We start from the raw sequence: 24900 nt of genomic DNA, 5'->3' as shown, positions 1-24900 counted from the left end.
TGCCTTGCTGAGGCTATGGTAATGAATGTTCTGGTGGCCCCACACATGCTGAGCATATCAGTGGCCCTTGCCATGTACCCAGGGTTTCCTTGATGTGTCCAGTCTTGAGTGACCCAGTGGGGCAGTCTGTCTGAGGCACTTGGAGCACCACATGAAATCAAAACCATCACCAGACCCTAGCAGAGCAGTATAGACTGAGCATGAAGGTTGTACAAGGTAACAGTGGATGTGACTTTGGGGCTATCTCAAACCTTAGCTGATGATTTACAAACTGCTACCTGGAAACCTTTGCAATTGGTCAAGTTGGTCAAGTTACATCACAGCAACATGGTTTTAATCTCCTTAGTTTTGTTTCTATTGGCACGGAGAAATCTGAAGACCAAAGTGGTGAAACAGCAGCTTGGTCACACTTGTCTTTCTAAAGAGCCCAGTCACACAGAGCTCACTCCCTGTATAGACACAGCTTCCTGTGGAACCCCGCGTCTCCAAGTCAGGAAGAAATTAGTCACCAGGAGAATCCGATTTCAAATGGAAAAGCAGATGATTGGCAAGTGGATTCTGAACCAGAACACCACTCCAACATGAGTGACTGATTTTAAAGTCACACCAGGACTAAAGGAAGGAAATGCATTGCTGGTGCTCCACAGAATCACAAAGATGGAAGACCAACGTCACACGGACAGTGTGGGCTACAGGTTGTGAAGAGAGAAGGGGAGAGAAAAGTGACGAGGAACAGAGAAAGCAAAAATAATACATAGAAGTGTTAAAAGTGGTTTTGATTACATAATGAAATTATGTTATTTTTACTTTTTACCCTATATTTCAATATTTTTCCAAATTTCTGGGGCAAATATTTGGCCTAGCAGTTAGGATGCTGGTTAGGGTGACCACATCCCACATTGGTGTGCCTAGACTCGAGTCCCCGCTCTGCTCCTGATTCCAGCTCCCTGCTAATGCACCCTGGGAAGCCGCAGATGATGGCTCAAGTACTTGGGTCCCTGCCACGCACATGGGAGGCACAGATGGAGTTCCTGGTTCCTGGCTTCAGCCTGGCTAAGCCCTAAGAGTTAAGTCATTTCAGAACAGTTTGTTGAATAATGAATTCTTCCCTTATTGGCATGAAAGCTCACTTCTTTATGGACTTCCAGTTTAACTTTCTTATTGTCTTATCCATGTTTATTCTATGTGACTGTCCTTCCATATTGGACTGCAGCTCAAAGCTTTGCAATATTTCAGTCTTGTTACTGCAGGAACCTCTCTTTCTTTGCTGACGTTTTCTGGATGGGTAATCCCCACATCCATGCTGTGGAGGATGTGGGCACTGAGGGCTCTCTTGTCTGGCCTATGACAAACCACTACTGGCTTCATTGCCTGCCTATGTCTGATTTTTTTTTTTATAAGTGTACACAACTTAACCTTCTACTGTCTGTGAACTGGCTGAGGAAATGCTAACCTTGATCACACAAAGAACATAAAATTGTTCATTGTGAAAGAAGCTTTTGGCTTCTTGCAAGCATAGGGAGTGTCACTCTTGTAGACAAAAATGTTTATAACATGGGCTTAGCATGGATGTTAACAGCAGCATCGTGGAAACAGACAGGTGGTGGGAGTCACTCAAGCACCCATCGGTGGAAAAAGCAAGCATGGCAAAAACGTGGTGGGAAAACTCATGCAGCTACAAGAAGGAAATTCCAACACACGCTACAACAGACGATCGCGGAGCTACCACGCTTAAGTAAATGAAGCCAGTCACAGAAGGGCTGTGTGGCTCCAGCATGTGAGGCACTCAAGGGATCAATTCACAGAGGACAGCAAGGGGCCACCCAGGCCAGGAGCTGGCCAGGAGGCAGAACATGGGGTCACTGCTTCACTGCACAGACTTTCAGTTCTGCAGCAGGCACAGCATCCTGGAGAGGGAGGTGGTGCGGGCTGCACAGCAGTGTCACGGCAGCCACTGAATTTGAAAATGGTGGAGATGGCAGATTTCACACTGTGGCCTTTCATCCCACAGGCAGGCAGAAGCTCTGCTTGGTGAGTTTGAGGATGTTGAAAATCCATGCTGGTTTCATTTGCTTTCAGGGCAAAAACCAAGCATCTGCTGCAGTCACAGGGATACAGAGAAGCAGGAAGTTGCTTCTTGCTGATGATGGAAAGAAGGGGCAAATGGAACCACGTGTCTTCAGAATTCTATGCAGCCCTGACCTCGGCCTGGTCCCCACGGGGCTCTCCTAGCATGGCTTCTCTGCTGATCAACTGGCAGGGACAAGCTCCCAAGCACCTAGGGAAAGTGGACAAACTTCCTCCCACGGACAGAGGTCAGTCTCAAGGCTTCAGCTGGCCTGGGTGCTACTTTGAGACTCAGCAGCAAGGGAGAAGCTGGCCCTGTACCAGGGCCTCTGCAAAAGGGCCACAGCAGGGCCTGGCCATCCCGAGGTGCTCTGTTCTGCAGTCCAAGTCTCACCACAGAAGGCCCTGTTTCCTCTGCCCTACATGTGTGTTCCTGAGTGAGCACAGGCACTAATTCTTTGTGTGTCTCCTTCCTCCCACCCCACTGACGTACAGCTCTGCCTACCAGCACAGTTGCTGGCAGACAGAAGATTTGCGCACACTTACAGCTGCCCAGGGGGTTCTGCATGTCCAGAGACATGTTGCTCAGAAAGTCACCGTGAACAATGTCCCGCCACTGGATGGTCTCCACATTGCACAGGACAGGGTTGTTGCTGAATCGCACAGCTCCATGAAGGATTTCTGCAAGGGGAGGAGATTCAGTGAGAAACGTCCCCTCAGGAACCACACGTGCCTTTCTTAGCATTTCACATTCTGTTGAAAAGATGTAGTGTGGGGGCTGGCACCACGGCGCACTAGGTTAACCCTCAGCCAGAGGCACTGGCATCCCATGTGGGTGCCGGTTCTAGTCCCAGCCGCTCCTCTTCCAGTCCAGCTCTCTGCTGTGGCCTGGGATAGCAGTGGAGGATGGCCCAAGTGCTTGGGCCCCTGCACCCACGTGGGAGACAGGGAAGAAGCTCCTGGCTCCTGGCTTCGGATTGGCGCAGCTCCAGCTGTTGCGGCCATTTGGGGAGTGAACCAACAGAAGGAAGACGTTTCTCTCTCTCTCTCTCTCTCTAACTCTGTCAAATAAGTAAAATCTTAAAAAAAAAAAAAAAAAAAAAGAAAGAAAAGATATATTGTGGAACAGGAGTCCAGGGCTAATCCTATGAAACCTGGATGCAGAACAGGACTCATCTGAGGACAGTGCCATAGAGGAGAGAGGATGCCCTCAATGTGGCCTCCAATGGTCAAAAATTTAGTCACAGGGAAGGAGGAAGGAAGGAAGAGGCAGGCTCCATCAGTGGGCAGAGCACAGAGGAGTGAGCCATGTAGGGTGGTTCCTCGGGGGTTGAATGGGCTAGGCTGGAGTGAGCCATGGACAGATGGACAGGATGAGAAGGGCAGATGGCACCTGCAAGCCTTGAAAACTCAGATTCCCAGCACAGGTACCAGGCTTACCCAGCGCACTCTTAGTACCAGTGGAGTAAAGGGTATGAAGGTGGCATGTGTGAGGGCACCTGAGCCTTGAAGCAGTGGCTGGGAAGGCTCACGGTGGATTCACAGAATGGCAACCATGGGCTAAGAAGGCAAGGAGAGGCTGCTTCTGCTCTCTGCTTTGGAAGGGAGCAGACCCAGCCCTGTGCTCCCACTACATCCCTGCAAGTTCAGACCCAACTCCTCCACTCTGTGCCTTGGCTTTCATCGCATCCCTGTCCTGGGGGGCAGCAGGAAGGGTGGGAGTCTGGGGCAGAGATTCGCAGAGTGCAGCCCTCGAGTAACTCCCCTGCTTCTCTCTGTGAGACGGCGGACTGCAGTGCCTACCAGAGGGAAGGATATGCGCAGTTCGCATGGCTGCTGCATGCAGGGTGACATTTATCACCAGCTTTAAAACCCGTCATCGTGCACAGAGGCATCTCACAGTGGCCTTGCAAGCATCAGACTGAAACCTCTGCTGCCTACCCTGAACTTCAGCCTGAATTCCTAGGGCAGCGCTGCTTAAGACCCAGTGTGCAGTGGCCTCGAACATGCACGCGTCCCTCCTATTTGCAGTCACAGTTACCTGTGCTCAACAAGACACTGGGAGGGAGGAGGGGAGTGCCTGGTCCTGCGGGCACACACAGCTCGTTACTGTGTATCGCTACCACTGGTACCCTTCTATTGTATCACTGGTGTTGCTAATGGCTTACTGTGCCTAGTTTACACCTGTTGTCTGGCGTGTGGCTAGCACTACTACATGTGTGACTTGATGAGTGCAAGTCTTCTCTGAGGTGGCACTAAGGAAGGTGACCGGCTCAGAGACCCCCTGCCTTTGCGACCTCCCACGGCACCTGCTCACCCTGCAAGTTCCGCATGGGCAGCTCCCTCAGCCCGGTCTTGTTGGCTCCGTAGTTGGACAGAACGGCTAAGGCGTAGGTGTTCTCATACAGCACGTTTCCTCGGATGATTTGCAGGCTCTCCAAAGGGATGCTCTCCACGGTGTTGAGGGCAATGAGCACGTAGCCAGCCACCTCCTGGATGGTCTGAGAGGACAAAACATGAGCACAGTGCTTCTCTTCTGAGGAGCTCAGGAATTCAGGGTCTAAAAGGAGTCCTGAAGCCCAGGGCACCTGACTGAATTAAGACGCACAGGAGTGGCCGTCAGGTGTAAGACAAGTAGGGGATTAGAATCTGGGAAAGGGGGGGAAGGGCCTGGAGCATCTGCGAAGCCTTAATCCACAGTGGTGTGTGTAGCCAAGCAACACTACAGCTCTCGCTCTGCACTCGACAGAGTTGGCACATTTACAACTGCCTTTTACATCCTTCTCACATGATGCCTCATTTACAGGACGCCCAGAACAGAATGGGGTCAAGCAAGTTCAGCACAGCTTCACTGCCACCAACATTGATGGAACGATCACTCAGAGTGTGTCTCACCTGAGACAAAGAATTCTCTGAAGCCTTCTGTGTGGGAAGGGGGTTCATCCCAGCTCCTTGGAGCCTATGGAAGTTTCGTGAATGGCTGTAAAGCTCATGGGAGCTCAAAATGGAGCCATGGTGGGAACATTTACCCCAAGGCAACAGGCACACGAGACAGAACAGGACCACTTTCTCTGAGAGCCACAGCACCAGCACCCCAGGCAGAAGCAACACTCAGGGCTCTTGTCAGTGTACAGCATGCTAGAGCCATAATCTCCTGTCCCAGCTGTGATGCCACTGAGGCTGCCTTCTTTTTGATGCCACTCTCACTTTCAATACCCCAGAGTGAATGTAAACTTCAAGTTAAATTCAGCCAAGCTGTACATCCCTCACCTGTCCTGCCATGGCATTTGTGTGGGAAACAAAGCCACACAACCAACCTTTAAGAAGGAGAGGTCATGGTTCCTCTGCACGTAGGTGATCTCCAGGTTCCCCAGCACCACCTCACAGCTGTTGAACATCCTCTGCAGGCTCAGGAAGTGGTCCTCAAAAGGGCCCAGCTGGGTCAGCTTGTTGCTTGTGCCCTGGCAAACTAGGGAGGGAGAGAGACCATATACGACATTGAGTGGAAGGGCAAAACCCAGGCAAAGCTATGTTTGCACACATGGGGACCTTCAGTGACTTTCAACATCAACTCTGATCAAGGACACTAAGAGTGAGTACCATGAAGGGTGCTTAAGTTAACAGAAAATGCAACGCAGAATAAGAATAAGCAGGAGGCAGTTTATTCTTAAATTCACAGCACAAAGAAATGTTACAAATTCAAGGGGGAACAGATAAAAATTCTGTGCCAGTCTCTGGGACAGGATGAGTCTCTAAGAGCTCTAGTTGATAAAAAAAAAATCATGACATTTACATAAGCATCTTATCAGGTTAATAACTACAACATAAACATTTTACTTTGCAAAGCATACCACATTATTTTGTGTGCAAAGAATGTTTACAAATGCAATATACAGCAGGCAACATTTTCAGATCACAGCATTGTGTACCTAAAATCAATGAAAAGAGCATACACTAAAAAGCCAACTGGCTGGAGATGAAAACATTCTTCCAAACTAATACATCAAAGAACAAATCACAGGTCTAATTATAGGGTATTAAGAAGGTAGCAAACTGAAAAATAACACTTGAAGCCACTTCTGTGAGAAGCAGCAAGGCTCCTGCCTGCACTGGGTGCTGGTCCATCCCGCAAAGGCACAGCTGCCTGGCAGCACGGACCTGGTAGGCCCAGCCCCCCAGGTTTCAAGACATCAGACTTAACTCGGGAAACACAAAGCCAGACCCTGGTAATGCACTTGGGAGTCTGTTTTAAAAGGAAACGAGAGGATTACAAGGAAGTCATGCTTACAAATCTGGCTCTTTGAAAGACATGTTTAGGCAAGCACTGTAAAACAAAGAGGCTTGGGGCTTTTGAAGCAGGGAGCTTGTAAGGGATCAAACTTGAACCAAAATTGTGGTTAACAGTGAAGAAATATGGCCCCTGGCTTTGGATGTCAGACCTGGCCAGGCTCTTGCTGCCCTCACCACAGTAACCAGGTGGTCATGCACAGAAACAAGGCCAAAGATCCTGGTACTTTCTTTTTTAAGATTTATTTTATTAATTTGAAAGATACAATTACAGAGAGAGGTAGAGATAGAGAGAGATCTTCCATCTGTTGGTTCACTTCCCAGATGGTCACAACGGCCAGAGCTGAGCCGATCTGAAGCCAGGAGCCAGGAGCTTCTTCTGGGTCTCCCACATGGGTGCAGAGGCCCAAGGATTTGAGCCATCTTCTATTGCTATCCCAGGCCTTAGCAGAGATCTGGATTGGAAGAGGAGCAGCCAGAACTAGAATTGGCGCCCATATGGGATGCTGGCGCTTCAGGCCAGGGCTTTAACCCGCTGCGCCACAGCACCACAGTGCCAGCCCCATGGTACTTTCTTCAGGAGGCTTTTTAAACATGCATCGTGCTCTACAGGCTTCCTGGTTCCACACCCATGGGAATTCTAAAGCGCGTCACCATCTGTCTGCCTTACAGAGGGAGCCTTGGCTGGCAGCACAGGATCAGACAATACACAACCAACCCAAAGAGTTTGCACCAGCGCTGCATGTGGGGTATCGTCCCACCCTCTTCAGCTTTGTGGGGTCTCCCTCTGCTCCCCTTCCATGTTCTCACTGGGTGGAGTGCTGGTGAGGACTCTCTCCAGGCAGGGGCTCTCTGGCCACTGGCCCCTGTTCCCAGGGCAGAATGATTCCGGCCAACTTCTCTGGCTGGCTTCTGCAGATGTGCAGCTGCCTTGATCACAAAGTTGAGCTGGCACAGCTGTGGTGCTGTCCATACCCAGCACCCAGCAGACTGCCCAGCTCTGAGGGCCTTCAAGGTGTTTCCACTGATACAGTGACCTCAGCTGGCACGACTTGGGAAAAAGACTGCTCTCCCAGCAAACAGCTGGCCTCTACTTTCTTCAAGGCAATGGGCTGTGGTCCAGGTGGCCACAACCACTGGCCATACCCTTTCCAGCAGCCAGCGGCCATCATCAATGAGGACCTCTGGTGGAAGCAGCCCAATAGGTTCCCCTTTAGGGAACAGAGGATGAAGGCTAAGATGACACACCTCTGAGGTCAGGACATGGACTTCTCTCAGCTGAACCAGGGAACTTTCACTATTAAATCAGAGAGCAACCTTCGTCAGGAAAATAAAGGAAAACATGGATGGAGTTCCCAGCTCCTAGCTTCAGACTGGCCTAGCGCCAGCTGTTGCAGGCATTCAAGGACTAAACAGTAGATTGGAGGCCTCTCTCTCTCTCTCTGCCTTTCAAATAAACAATTAAAACTAATATTAGTTTACAGTTGCTGCTGTTTTAGGTTTTGAGGGAACATTTGCAAACTTCGTGGAATGATCTTGAGCATAGCATTTGAAGTTCACAGGTGCATCTGCCTATGTGACTAAACTCCACTGCAACACAGAACATATGTCATCCCTCATGCCTCCCACTCCTGGGCAGACCCTGCCCAAGCACCAGAGGAGACCACATTCTGATGTAGATTCACTGCTCAACCGTTTTGCTTGTTTCAGAACTTCCTGCAAACGGTGCCAGCAGAACTGCCCATTTGTGGAAGGTTCACGGCATAGCTCAGCAGGTGGGAGACTCGACTCCTGGTGCTGCATTCAGCCTCTGGGTGGATCTGGGCAGGTGTACTGTGGTGAGCACCGTACGGGCTGTTCTTGGACACCCAGGGCTGATCTGGGGTCTGGTTATTCTGTTCCTTAAGAAAACCCATGCTTTGACTATGACCTTGTCTAAACAAGATAAGAATTGGAGAACTCAGAGGGCTTCCATAGCCTTGGAAACTCATGACTGGAGCATAGGGAGATTACTGATGCCATAGACAGGAGTGTCAATTGGTAAAGTCAACAACAGGAGTCACTGTGCACTTACTCCTCATGTGGGACCTCTGTCCTTAATGTGCTGTGCATTGAGATTTAATGCTATAACGAGTACTCAAACAATATATTTCACTTTGTGTTTCTATGGGGGTGCAAACTGTTGAAATCTTTACTTAATGCATACTAAACTGATCCTCTGTAAAAAAAAAAAAAAAAAAGAAATTATCAACTCCCAACTTGACTCTCACTGGGATTAAACATGACAATAGGTCTGATCTGATTTCATCATCATTTAAAAAAATCATCTATTATTTTTCATTTTATGTTTCTGTGTGGGAGCAAACTGTTGAAATCCTTACTTAAGGTATACTAAGCTGATCTTCTGTATATTAAGATAATCGAAAATGAATCTTGATGTGAATGGAAGGGGAGAGGGAGTGGGAAAGGGGAGGGTTGTGGGTGGCAGGGACGGTAGGGGGGGGAAGCCATTGTAATCCATAAATCGTACTTTGGAAATTTATATTCATTAAATAAAAGTTAAAAAAAAAAAAAAGAAAACCCATGCTTTACCTTAACTGAAGAGGAAAACAAGCTGCCTGCCTCTCTGAAGTCTTTAAATGCTCCTGATTTTATGGAGTTGGGCCCCTAGCTTCCCTCAGCCATGACGGGGGCAGACGCCTCTCGTTATCCACAGGCCTGGGCACATCCATGCTAAGACACAACCTTGGAACACGTTCCTCCAGAGCTGCCTAAATCCACTCAGACACTGGGTACTGCCCAAGTAAATCTGTAATTGTTTTAATTTGTTGTTTTCTCCAGTACATATTAATAGCTGCCAAAGAAGCTGGACTCTTGTCAGTTTCTTCCATCTGCCTCCTAAATGGTCTCTGCTTTTATTCCTGCTATGTTTTCCACAGAACACTGCTTTAAAGCAGACATCACATCACACTACTTGGTCTGAACCATCCAAAAGCAATCTGACATATCGTGTATCAGGAGGGGCTTCCCTGTGCAGGCCCAGGGCAAGAACAGTTCACCCCCTAGAATCTACAGTCAGGCCTCAGGGGCTGGGGAGTGCCATGGGAGGTGGAGCCAGAGCCTGGAGTGAGGCTCTTTGCTCTGCACTCTGCACCATGCACGGAGGCTGCTTGGTTCTTCCTCATTCATTCATCCCTTCATTCATTCACTCCACTAAACACATTTAATAAAAACAGGTCAGAGACAGCTGCCAAGGGTGAATCAGAAGGACTCATTGCCCTGAAGGAAAAGATCAGCCCTCACGGGGATGACTCTGACCATGAACTCATCATGGGACATTCCAGAGCCACATGCGGCACAGAGAATAAAATGAACATCGGCCAGACAGAGGATTCAGTGAGCCTATGTCACGGGGCAGGGCAGAACCACTAGTTACTCAGCCCACAGGAACGCCAGACTGTCACTTGGGTTAGAGTGGCAGAAAGCGTATGCTCACGCTTGGTTTATAGCAAGGAGCTCACACATCCAGCTTCAGAACACAGGGTGCACACTCAGATTATAGCAAGGAGCTCACACATCCAGTGTCAGAACACGGAGTTCACACTCAGATTACAGCAAGGAGCCCACATGCCGAGTACTAGAACACAGGGTGCACACTCAGATTACAGCAAGGAGCTCACACATCCAGTGTCAGAACACAGGTTCACACTCAGATTACAGCAAGGAGCCCACGTGCTGAGTATTAGAGCATGGAGTTCACACTCAGATGACAGCAAGGAGCCCACATGCCGAGTGTTACAGTATAACGTTCATATGAAGAGCAGAGCAAGGAGCAATCCATGCTGCCAGGCACAGTGGTTTTATCATTGGTAGTCCCCCAGTTTACCACACTGAAAAAGTGAAATTTCTTCAATTTCTACTATTTTCTACTTTCTCCTCCTCTGAGATTTTGCTCAAATTCTAATTTGGAAGACATGGTTTCCTCTCTGGTGGTTGTTAGTTATCTATAAGAAACACTGTTTTCCTTCTTGTGATAGAAAAAGTCTGGAAGAGAGTTATAATTCACAAAGAAATGAGCATTTCTGGGGGCCAGTGTTGTGGTGTAGTAGGTAAAGCTGACACCAGCATCTGATATGGGCACTGATTTGTGTCCCATCTGCTTCACTTCCAATCCAGCTTCTGTTAATGTGCCTGGGAAAGCAGCAAAGGACGGTCGAGGTCCTGGGAAACTCCTGGCTCTTGGCTTTGGTCTGGCTGAGCTCTGGCCATTGTGGCCATTTGGGGGAATGAACCAGCAGATGGAAGAACTCTCTCTCTCTGTATCCATGACTTTCAAGTAAAATAAATCATCATAAATGAGCATTTCTGACCAGAAACAAGGTACAGCATTCCTTCTCCACACAGAGACTCTGTGTGGCAGTCATGGCCACTGCCCCAATTTAAAAAGTCTGTAATGCACAAATCTGTTTCCAGTTCATCTCTAAAATACACACACGTTTGTTGGTTTACCCATGAGTTGACAAAAAGAAGTCCCAAACCCATTAGTAGCCCCTCTCTGGAAAGGGCAGCAAGAGGAAACAACAACCACAAACCTCAACAGAACATCAGTGAGGCCAGGGCATGAGTGGGTATCACAGGAGTGACCTGTTCTAAAGACAGAGATGCCCCTGCATGCCCCTCCCTGGGCCCATGTTGGCTGCTTGGTGGCTCCATGGCACCATGTCCTGTAGGTGCTGTGCACAGACTGCCAATCCCAGTGGTCAGCAGGGATGCTTGGGACTGCTAGGCACATTGTGTGGGGTGTAGGCAGTGGAGGAAAGGTCACATGGGATCATCCCCTGAGGAGCAGACTCAGGAGCAGGACCTCAGCTGCGCACCACTCCAGGGGCACTTGGGAGCCTGGGTGGAGTAGATTCCCAGGTGGTGTTGCCAGTCTGAGCTCCTGCTGTGTGGCTTTGGGCTGGAATTGTTTTCTCTGTGGATGCATCTTATCCTTTCCATGCTGGGAATGAATGAGAAGCAGCTAAGGGGGGGGGGGACTCACTTGCACCCTAGTGTGCACAGGCCCCTGCCCGCTTTCACGGTCAGGGCTCAGCAGAGTCCTTTGAACTCATGCTTCACATATATGTCATAAAGACTTGAAAAAGTAGAAAAGTGGGAATGCAAAAAACTCCACTGTTTGACTACACAGCAGTGAGCGATACATTCTCACCAGCAGTGTTGGGGCCACAGGTGGGAGCCACAGCTGCCCTGGGGCCCAGCGGCTCTTCTACCAGGAAACCCCTGAGTCCCTTGGAGTCTTTCTTCTCACTCTGACCACAGCTGACACGTGGCCGACATGTGTATGGCTCCCAGGAGCAGCCCTGGGCAAAGTACCCGGCACAGGTGACCCTTAGTAGGGAGGACCAACACTTGAATCTGAATTAAATCTGGATTGGGTTCAAGTAGTGTTGGAGTCTGGCCCCTCTGCTTGCAGGGCTGCTGCTGTGTGGCCTGGCTGGGGTCCTGAGGTCCCAGGGCTGTGCCTGAGGCTTGAAGGGGAGGAATCCAGTCTATGTCTTGGGAATCTGTGCTAGACACTTAGGACTGCAGGAGCCACGTCCAGTGGGTGCCTGTCTGTTCCTGGGAGAGACTTGCAGCTCGCAATACCTGCTGTCTTTCCTGTGAAACCTCACCTGCCCCTTGTGGTGGTTTTACAACCCGAGCTGCATTTGTGCACATTTTTACTTCATGCTTTTAACATGAGGTATCTTTTTTTTACTTACTTCTACTTAATTCAACTATTCCTTTTAAGTTTCATTTTTAAATCGGCAAGAGGAGGACATGGCAGTACACACTGCACCATTCTGAGGTCAGGGCTTTTATCTAGGAGGAAGCCTGGGCCTTCTCTTTTCCTGGGGCTTTTTAATCCAAGGCCCATTTCCCGGGTTCACTGAGTCAGAATCACTACCAGCCACCAAGTTAACCCACGAGCAGACCAGCACAAGCTTTTGCTGCACACAAACCATCTGGGTGCAGGGAAGTCTTGCCACAGGGCCTATTGCTGTTTCCAGAACTTGCCCCACCCCAAGGCAGGGCAACCAACTGAGCTTCGACCTTCACCATTAACACTGGATGCTCAGGCATGGGAAAACCAGAGCCTGGGCTGCAGGCTGGGGTCTCGCAGAGCTGGGATGGACGCGCCCTTCACCAGGGCCATGGGTCCTCCCAATCGGCCTTGCAGTTTAAAGGGCTTGATCCCAAGGGCCCCACTCTACCAGACAGGAGGCAGGCGGCCATGCTGCCATGAATGCGGTAGCAGAGGCTGGATCAGGCCCCTGGCTGTGTGTGTCCCACCTGTGTTCTAGAGGAAGGTCTTGCCGGGGTTGGGAAGTGTGACCAGACTCGGCTTTATCCTGCACTTTCCAGAAGACCGGCCCAGCTGAGGGGACGCCCTTCGCCTCAGGGCCAGCTCCGAGAGGGTCTTAGAGCTCAACTCTCGCTATTTATGATTAGCGAAACTGAGGCACTGAACTAAGGAACAAGGCACTGAAAACCCTCAACTGCCAGGGCTGGCATTCTTCTATGCCTGTCTCTTCATTTTCGTGTGGCTATCACAGTCCTGCGCTGGGCATCACTTAGGTCCACTGGGGTCTCCTGCCCCAAACCCTGAGAGGTGCTGGCAATGCTGGCAATGCCTGCTGGAGCGCGGAGTCGCCCAGCCTGCATCACGTGATTGGTCCTCGGGGAATGGCCCAGCCTGCATCACGTGAGCACGCTCCTCGAGTGGCCCAGTCTCAGTCACATGGGCGCCCCTCACGCCGATCCGAAACCAGGCCCAGGGCAGCCACTTATCCCTCTGCCACCTCACACCAGGCACGCCTCCCTCCTTAAGGAGAAAACCTCTTGCCTTCCCTTTAGCTATTTTTGGAAATACAGCAAATACAAAGGAATAAAAAGCGGTCTTCAGAAGTTCACATGAAAAGTGTATATTATGAACAAACCGAGCATGGGTTTTACTTTCACACCAAAATAAATGCATTTATTCCCACGACTCTGGCGGCAGCTCTCACAGGGAACCGAGGCACTGAAAACGGCGAAATGGCGGCGCTCGCCGGGCGGAGGTGGTCCCCCTCTCTGGGGCGGTGGTGTTTTAAAATCGCACCCTACAGGCTTAATCCTATTTACCACCAACCGACCGCACGTCCTCGGCTTCCCGCGCGGGCCAGCGCCCTCACGCCCGCCAGCTGTTCGCTTTCGCGTTGCCCGGGACGGCGTGTCCTCACTCTCCGTCAGACTTCACGCGAGGTAACCGTGACACTGTGATTCTGAAGAAACGACTTGAATTTCGTTTTCTCCCTCGGGGACCATGAGAGGCGAGTGGTCGCAAAGACCCTCGGAGGGCGGAAAGTGGCCACTGCAGCCGGCAGTGCCGCAGGGCAGCCGGAGTGAGGAGCGCAGAGGCCGGCCCCGCCAGGCCCGGGACGCGGGAGCCCTGTCTGTCTGCTCCTGTGCCAGGCCCGGCGTCTCGATCTGAGGGACACCGGCGGGGCTGGAGCCCCGGGGCTGTGCTGTCCCTGCGAGGCCAGGGCGCTGTCCCTGCGAGGCCCGGGCGCCACGCCGGCTGGGGCACGCGTCCTTGAGGCAACGTCAGGATTTGTTTTCCCTTTTAAGCTGACTGCCCGGTCCCCGAGGCCAGCAGCTGGAGAAGCGAGAACCCAGAGTGTGCTGCGTCTTACCCGAGTCCCCGATGCTGCTCGTTCTGGCGCTCTGAGGGGGCCAGGCAAATTTCCACGCTGTGGCACACCCATTCAAGGCAGATTTTTCCCCCCTAAAAGCTGAGTTTTGTACATAAGCGCAAGGAACTTTTTAAAATAATGTGTGCTCCTGGCTTAAGAACTACAGATGCTGCGTGGGTGGTGCTGTGAATGGGTTGGGACCCGGAGCATGGAGACACAGGCGTTCCCTTTCTTAGAAAGCTGGAGACTTAGGGTTACAGAACATCGCACTGCCTTGTGAAACAGCTGGGGATGCCATGGCTGCGTGGCTTGGGGAGGTCTGTACCTTCCTCTCCCCCTAAGGAGACCCTGGTCTTTGGACAGAATTATCTGGAATTGTAATTTTATGCTTGGAAACAGCTCAAAAGCTGGGCGGCAGAACCCAGCCACTCACCATGTGCTAGCTCAATTTGCAAAAGAAACACAAAACCAAAAGTATTACATAACCACTTGTCTGTACATCTGGATGGGAGAGGGGACAGAGAGCTCATATTAACTTCACAATAAATTTTCTTGGAGAATGGTTTTCACATTTGGACGTAAGCTTGCACTTCCCCCTAAGTCTGTCCATTTATTATTTAGTGTTGACTTGAGGTTATATGGGGGTGTGTGAGTTTGCTGAATCCTTGTGACTATTTCACAGTGTAATTCCCAAGTTATTTTATACCCAAATCCCACAAGCCTGTACTACTGTCATCTATGAACCAATCAGTCAATTCCTCTATCGATTAGACATTTGCTGAGTACAGACATTGTGCAATGAAGGGACTCAGTCAAACGACTGAGATAGGGACGTTTGCAGTGTAATGGGTGCTGAGATGGAAAACCACACGAAATGTTGGAAAAGGAGTAGTGCAAGGGCTCAGACTGCTAATTTTCAGCTAAGAGAGGAGAGAGGGACACCTCAATCAGACAGGGGGTGGAGAAGGCTTCCCCAGATGTGTCCCTGAGCTGTGTTGGGAACATGGGGAGGAGAGGCTCAGGGACAGTATGAGAAGGCACAGAAGTGGGCACTGGCAGGGAGGCATGAGACATCTGTCCAGTGAGGGAAGATCCAGGGACCAGTACTGAGCATGAGGAAGTAATGGCAAGGGCTGTCTCGAGGGCCTTGCTGCGGCCAGAGGCTGGACTCTGACCCTGGCAGCAGACAGCATGGTTATGGGGTCACTCCCCTGCTCGGTAGCCCATGGATGCACTCCATCCTGTCTGGTGAGGACACAGCTGGGGCACGGATGGGGCAAGAAGATGTGGATGGGGGCTGGCGCTGTGGCATAGTGGGTGGGGCCACTGCCTGCAGTGCCAGCATCCATATGGGCATTGGTTTGGGTCCCAGCTGCTCCACTTCAGATCCAGCTCTCTGCTATGGCCTGGCAAAGCATTGGCAGATGGCCTAAGTCCTTGGGCCCCTGCACCTATGTGGGAGACCCGTAGGAGGCTCCTGGCTCTGGATCAGCCCAGCTCCAGCTATTGCATCCATTTGGGGAGTGAACCAACGGATGGAAGACCTCTCTCTCTCTCTCTGCCTCTCTGTAACTCTGCCTTTCAAATAATGAATAAAAAATCTTTAACAACAACAACAACAACAACAAAGAAGTCATGGATGAAGGAGACTGGGCCATATAGGCTAGGTGAAAAGGAAGAGTGAGATAAGAGCTGTCAGTTGCAAACCCAGGTTATCAGAGGCCAGGGATGACAGAAGTGTGGGCAACCTGGGCAGGCTGGAGGGAGAAGGAGCTTTGGTGTGGAAGATTTTAGGGGCGAGACCTTCTGCTTCCAGTAAGTTCTCCACAGCGAAGGGATTCCTCTGGCGAATTTCCATTTTACACCGAGATTCTGCAATGCCCTTGCCCAGATCCTACTCCAAACTTCCTTCCCTTCCCTTCCCTTCCCTTCCCTTCCCTTCCCTTCCCTTCCCTTCCCTTCCCTCCCCTCCCCTCCCCTCCCCTTCCCTTCTCTCTCTCTCTCTCTCTCTCTCTCTCTCCCTTTCTTTCTTTTTCTTTCTTTCTTTCTTTCCTTTCTTTCTTTCTCTCTCTCTTTCTCTCTTTCTCTCTTTTTTTGTAGTAAACAGCCAGTATAGGATCCCAGCATGGATTAAAGAGAGACACAGGCACCAATCAGGTGTATAGGGCAGACCCTGGGTGGGTAGCTCCTTCTCAGCCAAGACTACTGCCACACAGAGAGACCAATGGAATTCATTACAGCACCACCTACAACCATCCTGTCAATGCCTTTCTACTCTATAATAGGGGAGGGTTCTTCTAATATTTGTTTCACTGCAACAAAAGCTCCCCAGGAAGGCTTAGCAATGCAAACAGGAGACAAACCCGGCCTCCCTGCCGCAGAGCGTTCAGTTCCAGTTTTGCCTCTGAACTAGTAGCTCTGGTGGAGATGAAGCAGTGGCCCAGGTAAGGCTCCTCTGGGAGGCAGCACCTTGAGTCCTCCCACCAGGGAGGCTGTGGAGGTGGAGGCAGGGCAGCCATGGGCCATGGCGAGGGGTCGCATTCTGTCTGCAGTGCAGAGGTGTCTCAAAGGGCACAGGCCAGGAGGGAAGGGAGCTGCCCTGTCCCAGGAGGCTCTGTGGAAGCTTATTTCTCTTTGCTATCAGTTTCATCCCACACTGATTCCCTACTACAGACACTGTAGCACAGGGGGCTTTCCAAAGAGAAGAGCATGAAGAATTTATGTTTTTATGTTTAGCCGGAGGCCTCATCACCCTGCCCAATCCGAGACATCTTCCGGTGTTGTAACCTTGGATCCAGTTCATGGAATCTTCCAGGCTTTCAAAACAGATGACCTCTCACAAGAGATCCCCTTATCTCTTTCCCCCTGGCCTGGTAAACCAGTCTAGCAAAGCCCTGACTTGCAACAGCAGGCAATTCACTCCACTAGAAAACAGTTACCTAATCTCCCAAAAATGACACCTGACCAGTTTCTCACCACACCATAGATGCTTCTCACAGGAAATGCTAATATTGCCTTTTCAGGCTGTAAGCACCAGGAGCTGTGGAAAATATACAATGACTACAGTGTCACTGATGATGATGATGATGATAATAATAATAAATGATAATAATAAACCAGCTTCCACCCGACATATACATTCTAAGGCTGACAATGTCCCAAGGAGAACGAGTCAGCTTGCAGTCCACGGGATGCTGGCTGAGCCCTGCTGAGACTCCAGGCCCTGTGATGAGACAGGAGTGGCTGTGGCCCTCCTAGGGCTGTCAGTCCAGGAAGAAGACAGGAGCCATCAGACGACTGTTTCCCACACTGCCACCCACTGGCTAATAGAGAGGGAAGGTGCAGATGGCTCACTTCCACAGAGATCTCAGAGCTGTGATGCATTCTTTTCTCTATTAAAGTGAGAAATTTCCCAGTGAAATACTGGAGAGTATTGTTTGCCAAAGCAGGAAAGTCCTTCTTTGTCATCAATAAGTTACTCAGTTTTCATGTAGTAAGCTAAGAGATTCCTCCAGAGCACCAGCAACTGGAGCAGCCCATTATATCCTGCCTGACCTTCACCTGCACACAGACCAGCCTGGAGGGCCAGCATCCTCTAGTCTTCGATGGCAGACTTTTGCAAGCGCTGCTGTCCCATCAGGACAGATGCAGACCACAGCGGTCACCTGCTGCAGCAGCAGAGTGACCTCTCGACAGGGGAACCTTTCAAAGACTTGGAGAGAGCAAGACGAGGAGAACCAGGGCTTGTGGGGTCAGCTGAGGCAGACAGAGCAGACTGCCACGCTGTGAATGCTGCAGGAGACTGAGCCAGATAAGAGGGGCGTCTGCTAACAGCTCAGGGGTGAGCTTTCTGCACTTTTGCCAGATCATTTGTGGGAAAGGACCGTCTCCTATCACACTGAAAGTCAAGTGTCCAAATCGAACTCTTCTTGGACCTGCAGAGCCTCAGAGCCAGTGTGTTTTTCTTCCTCTGTTTTTTAATGTCCCAAAGGCCGTGTTGGTATCAACCCTATTGTCCCAAACATGTTTGAGTCTAGTCTCTATGTCAGGACAAAGGATTTGCAGATCTTATGGGCTAGGGGATTTCAAAAAGTTCATGGAAAACAGAACTGATAGATAAGTTTATTTTGATGCAAACATTTCAGAAATGCAAACAGGGAGTTTTCAAATAGTTCACGAAAAATGCACATTATGAAAAAACTATGCACAGATTTCAAAGATTTTTTGTGTCAAAATAAACTTAACTTTTAATTATATTTTCCACAGATTTTTAAGTGTCCTAATACACTGTTTATGGGGATAAAAGCACTCAATACATTATTAGAGAACTATTACAAATGACATGTGATTATTATTTAAAATGAATTTTATAACATGCTTATTCTTATTAGATGAGATCTGTTATGAAATTAAGAACTTTAATGATTCTTTTCTTTTGCAGTGGCACAGGTAGCAGTGCTTCTGCTGGAAGTGAGTGGAGGAAGGGACAACAGCTTCAGACTCTCTTCATCCTACACTGACCCCAACTGTCTTCCGCTTGACTTTGGAGGAAAGGTAGGGCTTGTTAAAAATAAAAATGCTTAAAAATCATTTTAAAAGTTAAACTTTAGCTTTCTAGTCTTATCTTTTTTAGAAGAAATTATTTATTTGTGAGGCAGAGACAGAGACAGACAGGGAGAGTGCTTCCATTTGCTGGTTCACTCCCCAAATGGCTGCAGCAGTGGTGGTTGGGCCAGGCCAAAGCTGGAGCCAGGAATTCAATCTGGTCTCCCACCAGGGTGGCAGGGACCCAAGTCCTGCAGCCATCACTGTTGCCTCACAGACTGCACATTAGCAGGAAGCCAGAATCAGGAGCCTGAGCTGGGAATCAAACCAGGCACTCCGAAGTGGGATGCATGTATCTTTACTGCTAGGCTGAACACCTGCTCCTTCTTCTAAGTAAACTAATCATTTCCCCACCATGTTGGCACTGAGAAAACATCTATGGGGTGGCTGTAGGGAGCTTTTCAGGATGTGGGGCTGACTCACCCGACACTTCCCCTCTGCTGCACAGCCCTTCAGCCCTGGGCTCACCTGGCCTGGCCCCGGGACCTTCCCAGAGACCCAGCCCGACCACGGTGCCTGGCTCTGCCCAGGGAACCCTTGTGCCACAGCTGTGCCGTGAATGTGATTATTCTGGAGGGCACGAGTGCTGTTTACTCAGCTCGCAGCGGCCAGCAGGTGTCAGGATGTTGGCGTGTGTTCCCTGAGAGAGGCACTCAGACTGGGTCACCTGCTTTTCCCACCGTGGCTGTTAGGATGGTGCCATCAGCATCTTCTGAGCCTGCCTTGCTCCAATGTCTCTGCTTTGAACATGAAGGGCAATTTCCCTGGAAGCCTTTTAAGAAGATAAGTAAAGGATTTGTTAATAAAATGCTAATTTGTGCTTGGAACTTTAAAAACCACCAATTTTGTAAAAGGACAGCCATCATGTAGCCAACTCTCCCCTAGCACAGGAGTCACAGACATGGAGCCAGGGTGGTGTCAGGTGCACATCCTGGTCCTGAGCTCTTTCTCCTTCTTGGTCCCAAGGACCTAGCTGTGTGCAGAGCCCGACCTGGAAGGTCTTAGTGCAAAAAGTTCTCAAAACAATAACAACAAAAGGTTCTCTGTTCTTCTGTCTTCAAAATCCAGTTTTTTGAAATTACTAAAGCCTCAAATATGAGCTATCCTCAGAAAGTCCATGGAAATGCATATTACGAAAGAAACATGGTGGAATGGGTTAAGTCACTTGCAAGGCCAGCATCCACATCAGAGTGCAGTTTCAAGGTTCCAGTCTTTGGCTGCTCTGCTTCTAATCCAGCTCCCAGCTCACTGCACTTGGGAAGGCAATGCAGCTGGCTCACAGGTCCCGGCACCTACATGGGAGACCACGATGGAGTTCCTGGCTCCTGGCTTTGGCCTGGCCCAGCCCTGGCTGTGGCAGCCATTTGGGGAGTAAACCAGCAGATGGAAGATCACTTTCTCCCTCCCTCTCCTCTCTCTGTTTCTCTGCCTTTCAAATAAACAAATAAATCTCTAAGAAAACTATGTATAGATTTCAATTTTTTTTACACCAAAGCAAACTTATTTAATTATACTTTTCCATGAACTTTGGAAGGACACTCGTGCACCATTTATTGCTACTTTCCTACAACACGACCCTCATAAAAATGTGCTCAGAGACAAAACCTCTGGAGACACAGCACCCCTGAGGCATTCTGGGAAATAGTATGGTTGAGTGTGGCTCTGTTGGTGACTTGCTCTCAGATGCCTGCTGTAGTCACCTTTGGTTTTACAGAACTCTGTGATATGGTTCCGGAAGCCCTGTTGCCTGGAGGGGCCTGCCCATCCTTCAGAGCCATTTCTTCTGGGGTCATCTGTTACCTTTGGGGCATCACTGTGCCCTAAGTGACAGCAGCCAGAGTCAAGGTCATCCCACTTCTTCCAGGTGCTGTGGACTTTTCCGCAGTGCAGACGCTGGCCCCCCAGACCACTTCATCTACCACTGGGTGCTACTACCTCTCCCCCTTTCACTCATTCATTCAACAACCACTTGATGCTCTAAAAAGGCAGCAGACAATACTCAATCACAGCTCAACTCCGCTTTACAAACCACTTGCCTAAAAAGGAATGAATGAATTTCCCTTCAAGTATGCTGAAGCAGTGAAGCCAATGTTAGGAAGAGGCCTGCAGCAAGAAACGACGTGCAACATGTGCATGGCACAAGTGATTTCCATTTCCATCACTGCTCATAAATAGATTCCAGCCTTACTTACTACTGCACCTAGGTCCCAGGCTGCTCTGCTAAGTCTCTCAGGGTGGGTGTGGATTTAGTGATGCGAGTTGTTGGGCTGTGTAATCTCCATGCTTTTGCCAATGTCACTCTATGATATTATCAGTGTCCCAGGGAAAGCTATGAAAGTCCCTGTTTTCTTTTTTTTTTTTTTTTGACAGGCAGAGTTAGACAGTGTGAGAGAGAGAGAGAGAGAGAGAGAGAAATGTCTTCCCAGAGATGCACGAGGCACCATTTGCAGATTTGTAATTGCCAAAAAGGGAAGTGACCCCCATGCCCATCAGTTGTGGGACAGACAGTGTGATGTCCTCTATAGCAGAACTATATGGCCATGGAATGAAAGGGATCCATTGACACAGAACATGGAGAGACGAGACGATTTCTTTACATGAAATCTAAGAGCAGGCGACCTGGCCTGTGTGTGGGCACCAGAGTGCTGGCCACGCCAGCCCAGAAGGGAGCACTCCAGGGTTCCTTCGCCCTCATCACAACAAGCTGTTTGGCTATTGTATTTGTTAATTATACATCTGTCATTGATGTAATTTTTTTCTTTTTTCTTTTTTTTTTTTCTTTAAGTTGTGTTTCAGCTTTAATCAGTTTTGGAAAAATACACGAGGACAGCAGTATCTACAGTTTTCAAATATGTGATTACTTCTTTGCCCATTCTTCTCTCTCTTTTCTTTCCCGAATAACCTCTTTCAGATATGGTTCAAGGTAGAATTTATCCTCCTCATATTTTGTCCACTGCTCTTTAGGCAAGATCTGATGCCTCATGGTCAGGTCCAGTGCTCTCTTAATGCGAAACACCCTGTCATTATAAAGTTTCTCAGGAAGCCTTCTTATGGCTTCTTTTACATCCTCATCCTCATGTATTGTATCATCTCGCATTAATCCCAGTTTATTGAATCCTGCAGCATTGTAATACCATTTTCGAATACCATCCAGCCACCGACCTGATGCTGCAACAGCAGGCCTCCCCGCCATCTTGACCCGAGAGCAAAGCGTTGCCTCTGATGTAATTTTTTTCAATCCAGTTGTGCTTGAATTGAAAGTTTAACTGAAAAGGCAGAGAAAGCTGTTCCCTAAGAAAAAAGCTGCCTGATACAGTGGAAGCCCCATCATGAACGCAGGTTTCAGAAGGGAGCTTGGTATGGGCCCTGAGGCTGCCATGTGCATGGGCTCAGGATACCTCCCAGCCTGCAGAAGGGGTGGCCTGTGGGGTGGCAGGATGGCAGGACTTCTTGTGCAGGTTGTCCACAGCAGGTTGTGGGCACAGTGCAGGCACAGAGACAGCATCAGCCTCCCAGAGCAGAAGCAAGGCCTGGCAGCCTGGGCTCTTCCAGGGGCAGAGAAGCTTAAGTGAAGAAAATGCTTGTCTTTCTGGTATTTGTGCTGCCAAGCCTTTCTCCTCCTGGGAGAATCTTTCTCTTCCCAGCATGACTAAATCATCTCCAGGTCACAGCAAGGACCAGGACCACACATCCGGCCCTTTTCCCAGGCACATATGCTGATAGCAGACACGTGACCCCTGGCTTAGGAATGCTCAAAGTCAGACACTCACCAGTGTCCCCGGGAAGTGTGGGCCTGCATATGACCCCTCTTGCTCGTAACCTGCTGTCATTTAAACTTAAAATTATGACCATGCAGAATTTCCCTAAGGATTACAAAGTTTATTGATGTCATTCTCTGTCTTAATTATACAATCTTGGGCCAACCAGTGTGAGACCCAGGGTGGTGGTGTACTGCTGGGTGAATGGCATGAGGAAGGGGAGGGGAGGACTCCCAGGAAACTGCCCATAGGGTCAATCAATGCCCAGGTCCTGACAGCGGTAACTGGAGGGCCTGGGGGACCCCGTGGTGGGACTGTGAGACCCCGTGCGCCAAGCCCTTGGGATGCAGAGCCCCGCGGGTCATTCTTCCTACAGCTGACTACAGAAGAGCTGGAATACTAGGTGATGAACATAGCTTCTTACATATGATACAGGACAATAAACGTTTGTTGAACAGAGTTCAGACAGAAGCGGCACTGACTGGACCTTGACTGTGGTGTTTGTTGTGGTTGGGGTCTCCACAGTGATCCTAACAGGGGAAGCAAAACTGAGAAGACCCCTATATGTGGGGCAGCAGGGCAGCCAAGACCATGCCCAGGACATGTCCAGCACACTTTTATTATACCTTTGTCTAATTAGTGATGCTCTGTCTAGCTGGTGATGTTTCAGTGTTGGTATTTTTTGAAATCATGCTAGGTTTTCATGTGAACTTAGGTAACAATGTTGCAACTGAGGCTGCACTGCTTCCCTATACAACTTCCTTCTCTCAGCAGCTGGCATTCATGCAGGCTGCGAAAACAGTTCTCTGTGGTGCCAGAAAAAACCAAAACCCAAACATGTTGACCAATACTCTGTCTACTGGACAGGATACTATAGAAGAGAATAAACCCTCCAATTACAAACCAATGATTCCTTGGTATAGAAAATTAGGGAAACATTTTTAAAAATAATATTGAAAAAACTACTAAATGTCCAATATTAAGGAACTACTAAATAAGTTATTGCATGTAGATATAAAACTGAGTGGTCTAATAAACATGTTTTAAAATGTTAAATAGCATTGAAAACATCTCAGGAAATGCTGTGGATGAGTAAAAATATACACTAAACATAATAATGTACTAATAATGGTTGTTTCTGAATGACAAGATTATATAAGATTTCTATTTATTATACCATACTTTTCTGTATTTTTCCAATATTCCAAAATGACCATGTTTTGATCTGTACATTGAGGTGGAAAGAGAAAGGAAAAGGTGTTATTAGTGTCTCTTTGGAGCAATGTTTTCTATCCTGGCTACATATCAGTCACTGAGCAGTGTCTAGCCTGGGAACTCAGACTGCGAGCCAGGCCAGGCACATCAGTAGCTGCTCCAAGTTCCCAGGTGACCCCAAAGCTGCTGCTGCATCGTCCTCCTTCCCACAGGGCAGGTGCCTCTGGACAAGACCTGATGATGTGGGGCCAGCGCTGTGACACGGTAGGTTAATCCTCCACTTGCAGTGACGGCATCCCAGATGGGCACTGGTTCTAGTCCAGCTGTTCCTCTTCCGATCCAGGTCTCTGCTTAGGCCTGGGAAAGCAGTGGAAGATGGCCCAAGTGCTTGGACTCCTGCACCCATGTGGGAGACCTGGGGGAAACTGCTGGCTCCTGGCTTCTAAACGGACCAGCTCCAGCCGTTGCAGTGTGAACCAGTGGATGGAAGACCTTTCTGTCTGTCCCTCTTTTTCTGACTCTACCTCTCAAATAAATAAAAAGAAACTTTCAAAAAAAAATAAAAAATAAAAAACAGACCTGATACAGTGTCAAAACCCAGAGCCCATGCCCAGTCCTGCTGCCTATCAAATCACCTTGGCATCTGTGGCAAAGCTCCATATGCAGGGGTGTCTACATCAGAAACAGAGCTCCGAGAACCCACAAGAGCACTGGGCAGAATCCAAGCTTGAACCCAGCTGAAGCCGTGAGTGCATTCTCCTGGAGCAGGATCCCTGCAAAGACGGTGAGGATGTAAAGGACTAGGTGCTTGGTGCGAGGCACCCAGGAACGTTCCCACACACAAACACCGAGGCCTGAACTTTCAGACAAAGAATGAAGGCCCAGTGCCTCCTGCAAACACCCGGGGGCAGGAGGACCGAGCTCCACTTGGGAAAAGGGACGCTGCCTAGGTGCCGGGCAATCTGACCAGGAAACCACAGGACACAAAGATACTTGCCACACGCTGGGGGCCTCCACGGTCTCATCAGATTGTTGCAACCATGGGGCAGATGGTGGTCAGCCCTGGGTCGTGATCAACCAGAAGCTTAGAGAGTGAATGGCTTGAATGCACTGAACTTTCTATTTCATGAGGAGCTGATAACAAAACCTCTTTCAATCTGATTCCTGAGGCCTTTCGGAAAAAGCATCATGGACGCCTCATGCCCGCCCCTCAGCGTTCTCCATGCTTCCCATTCCAGGGCTGCTCTGGT

The 24900-nt window shown here is 49.4% G+C and overlaps 2 protein-coding genes across 4 annotated transcripts in view; both read right to left on the bottom strand.

Moving 5' to 3' along the window:
- EGFR (epidermal growth factor receptor) overlaps window positions 1-24900 on the bottom strand; it is a 138622-nt gene that overhangs the window by 39471 nt on the left and 74251 nt on the right. For all 3 annotated transcript variants that reach the window (XM_008261843.5, XM_008261844.5, XM_051853133.3), the window contains exons 2-4: window positions 5385-5536; window positions 4385-4568; window positions 2614-2748 (exon numbers count right to left, since the gene is read on the bottom strand). In XM_008261843.5, the coding sequence (XP_008260065.4) occupies window positions 2614-2748; window positions 4385-4568; window positions 5385-5536 (471 nt within the window). The remainder of the gene's footprint in view (window positions 1-2613; window positions 2749-4384; window positions 4569-5384; window positions 5537-24900) is intronic.
- LOC149121877 (cytochrome b-c1 complex subunit 7) lies at window positions 21513-21926 on the bottom strand. Its single transcript, XM_089316001.1, has one exon. The coding sequence runs from the start codon at window positions 21868-21870 to the stop codon at window positions 21535-21537; it is 336 nt and encodes a 111-aa protein (XP_089172127.1). The 5' UTR covers window positions 21871-21926; the 3' UTR covers window positions 21513-21534.

Source organism: Oryctolagus cuniculus, chromosome 16, assembly GCF_051225735.1.
Source record: "Oryctolagus cuniculus isolate XC-2025 breed Fujian yellow rabbit chromosome 16, ASM5122573v1, whole genome shotgun sequence".
Classification (NCBI taxonomy): domain Eukaryota; kingdom Metazoa; phylum Chordata; class Mammalia; order Lagomorpha; family Leporidae; genus Oryctolagus; species Oryctolagus cuniculus.
The sequence above is the reverse complement of the archived record's forward strand: the minus strand, read 5'-3'. Positions and strand labels throughout refer to the sequence as shown.

Bases quoted from the DNA above. Each gene is read 5' to 3' on its own strand.
- LOC149121877 (XM_089316001.1), bottom strand. From the start codon at position 21,870: ATGGCGGGGAGGCCTGCTGTTGCAGCATCAGGTCGGTGGCTGGATGGT.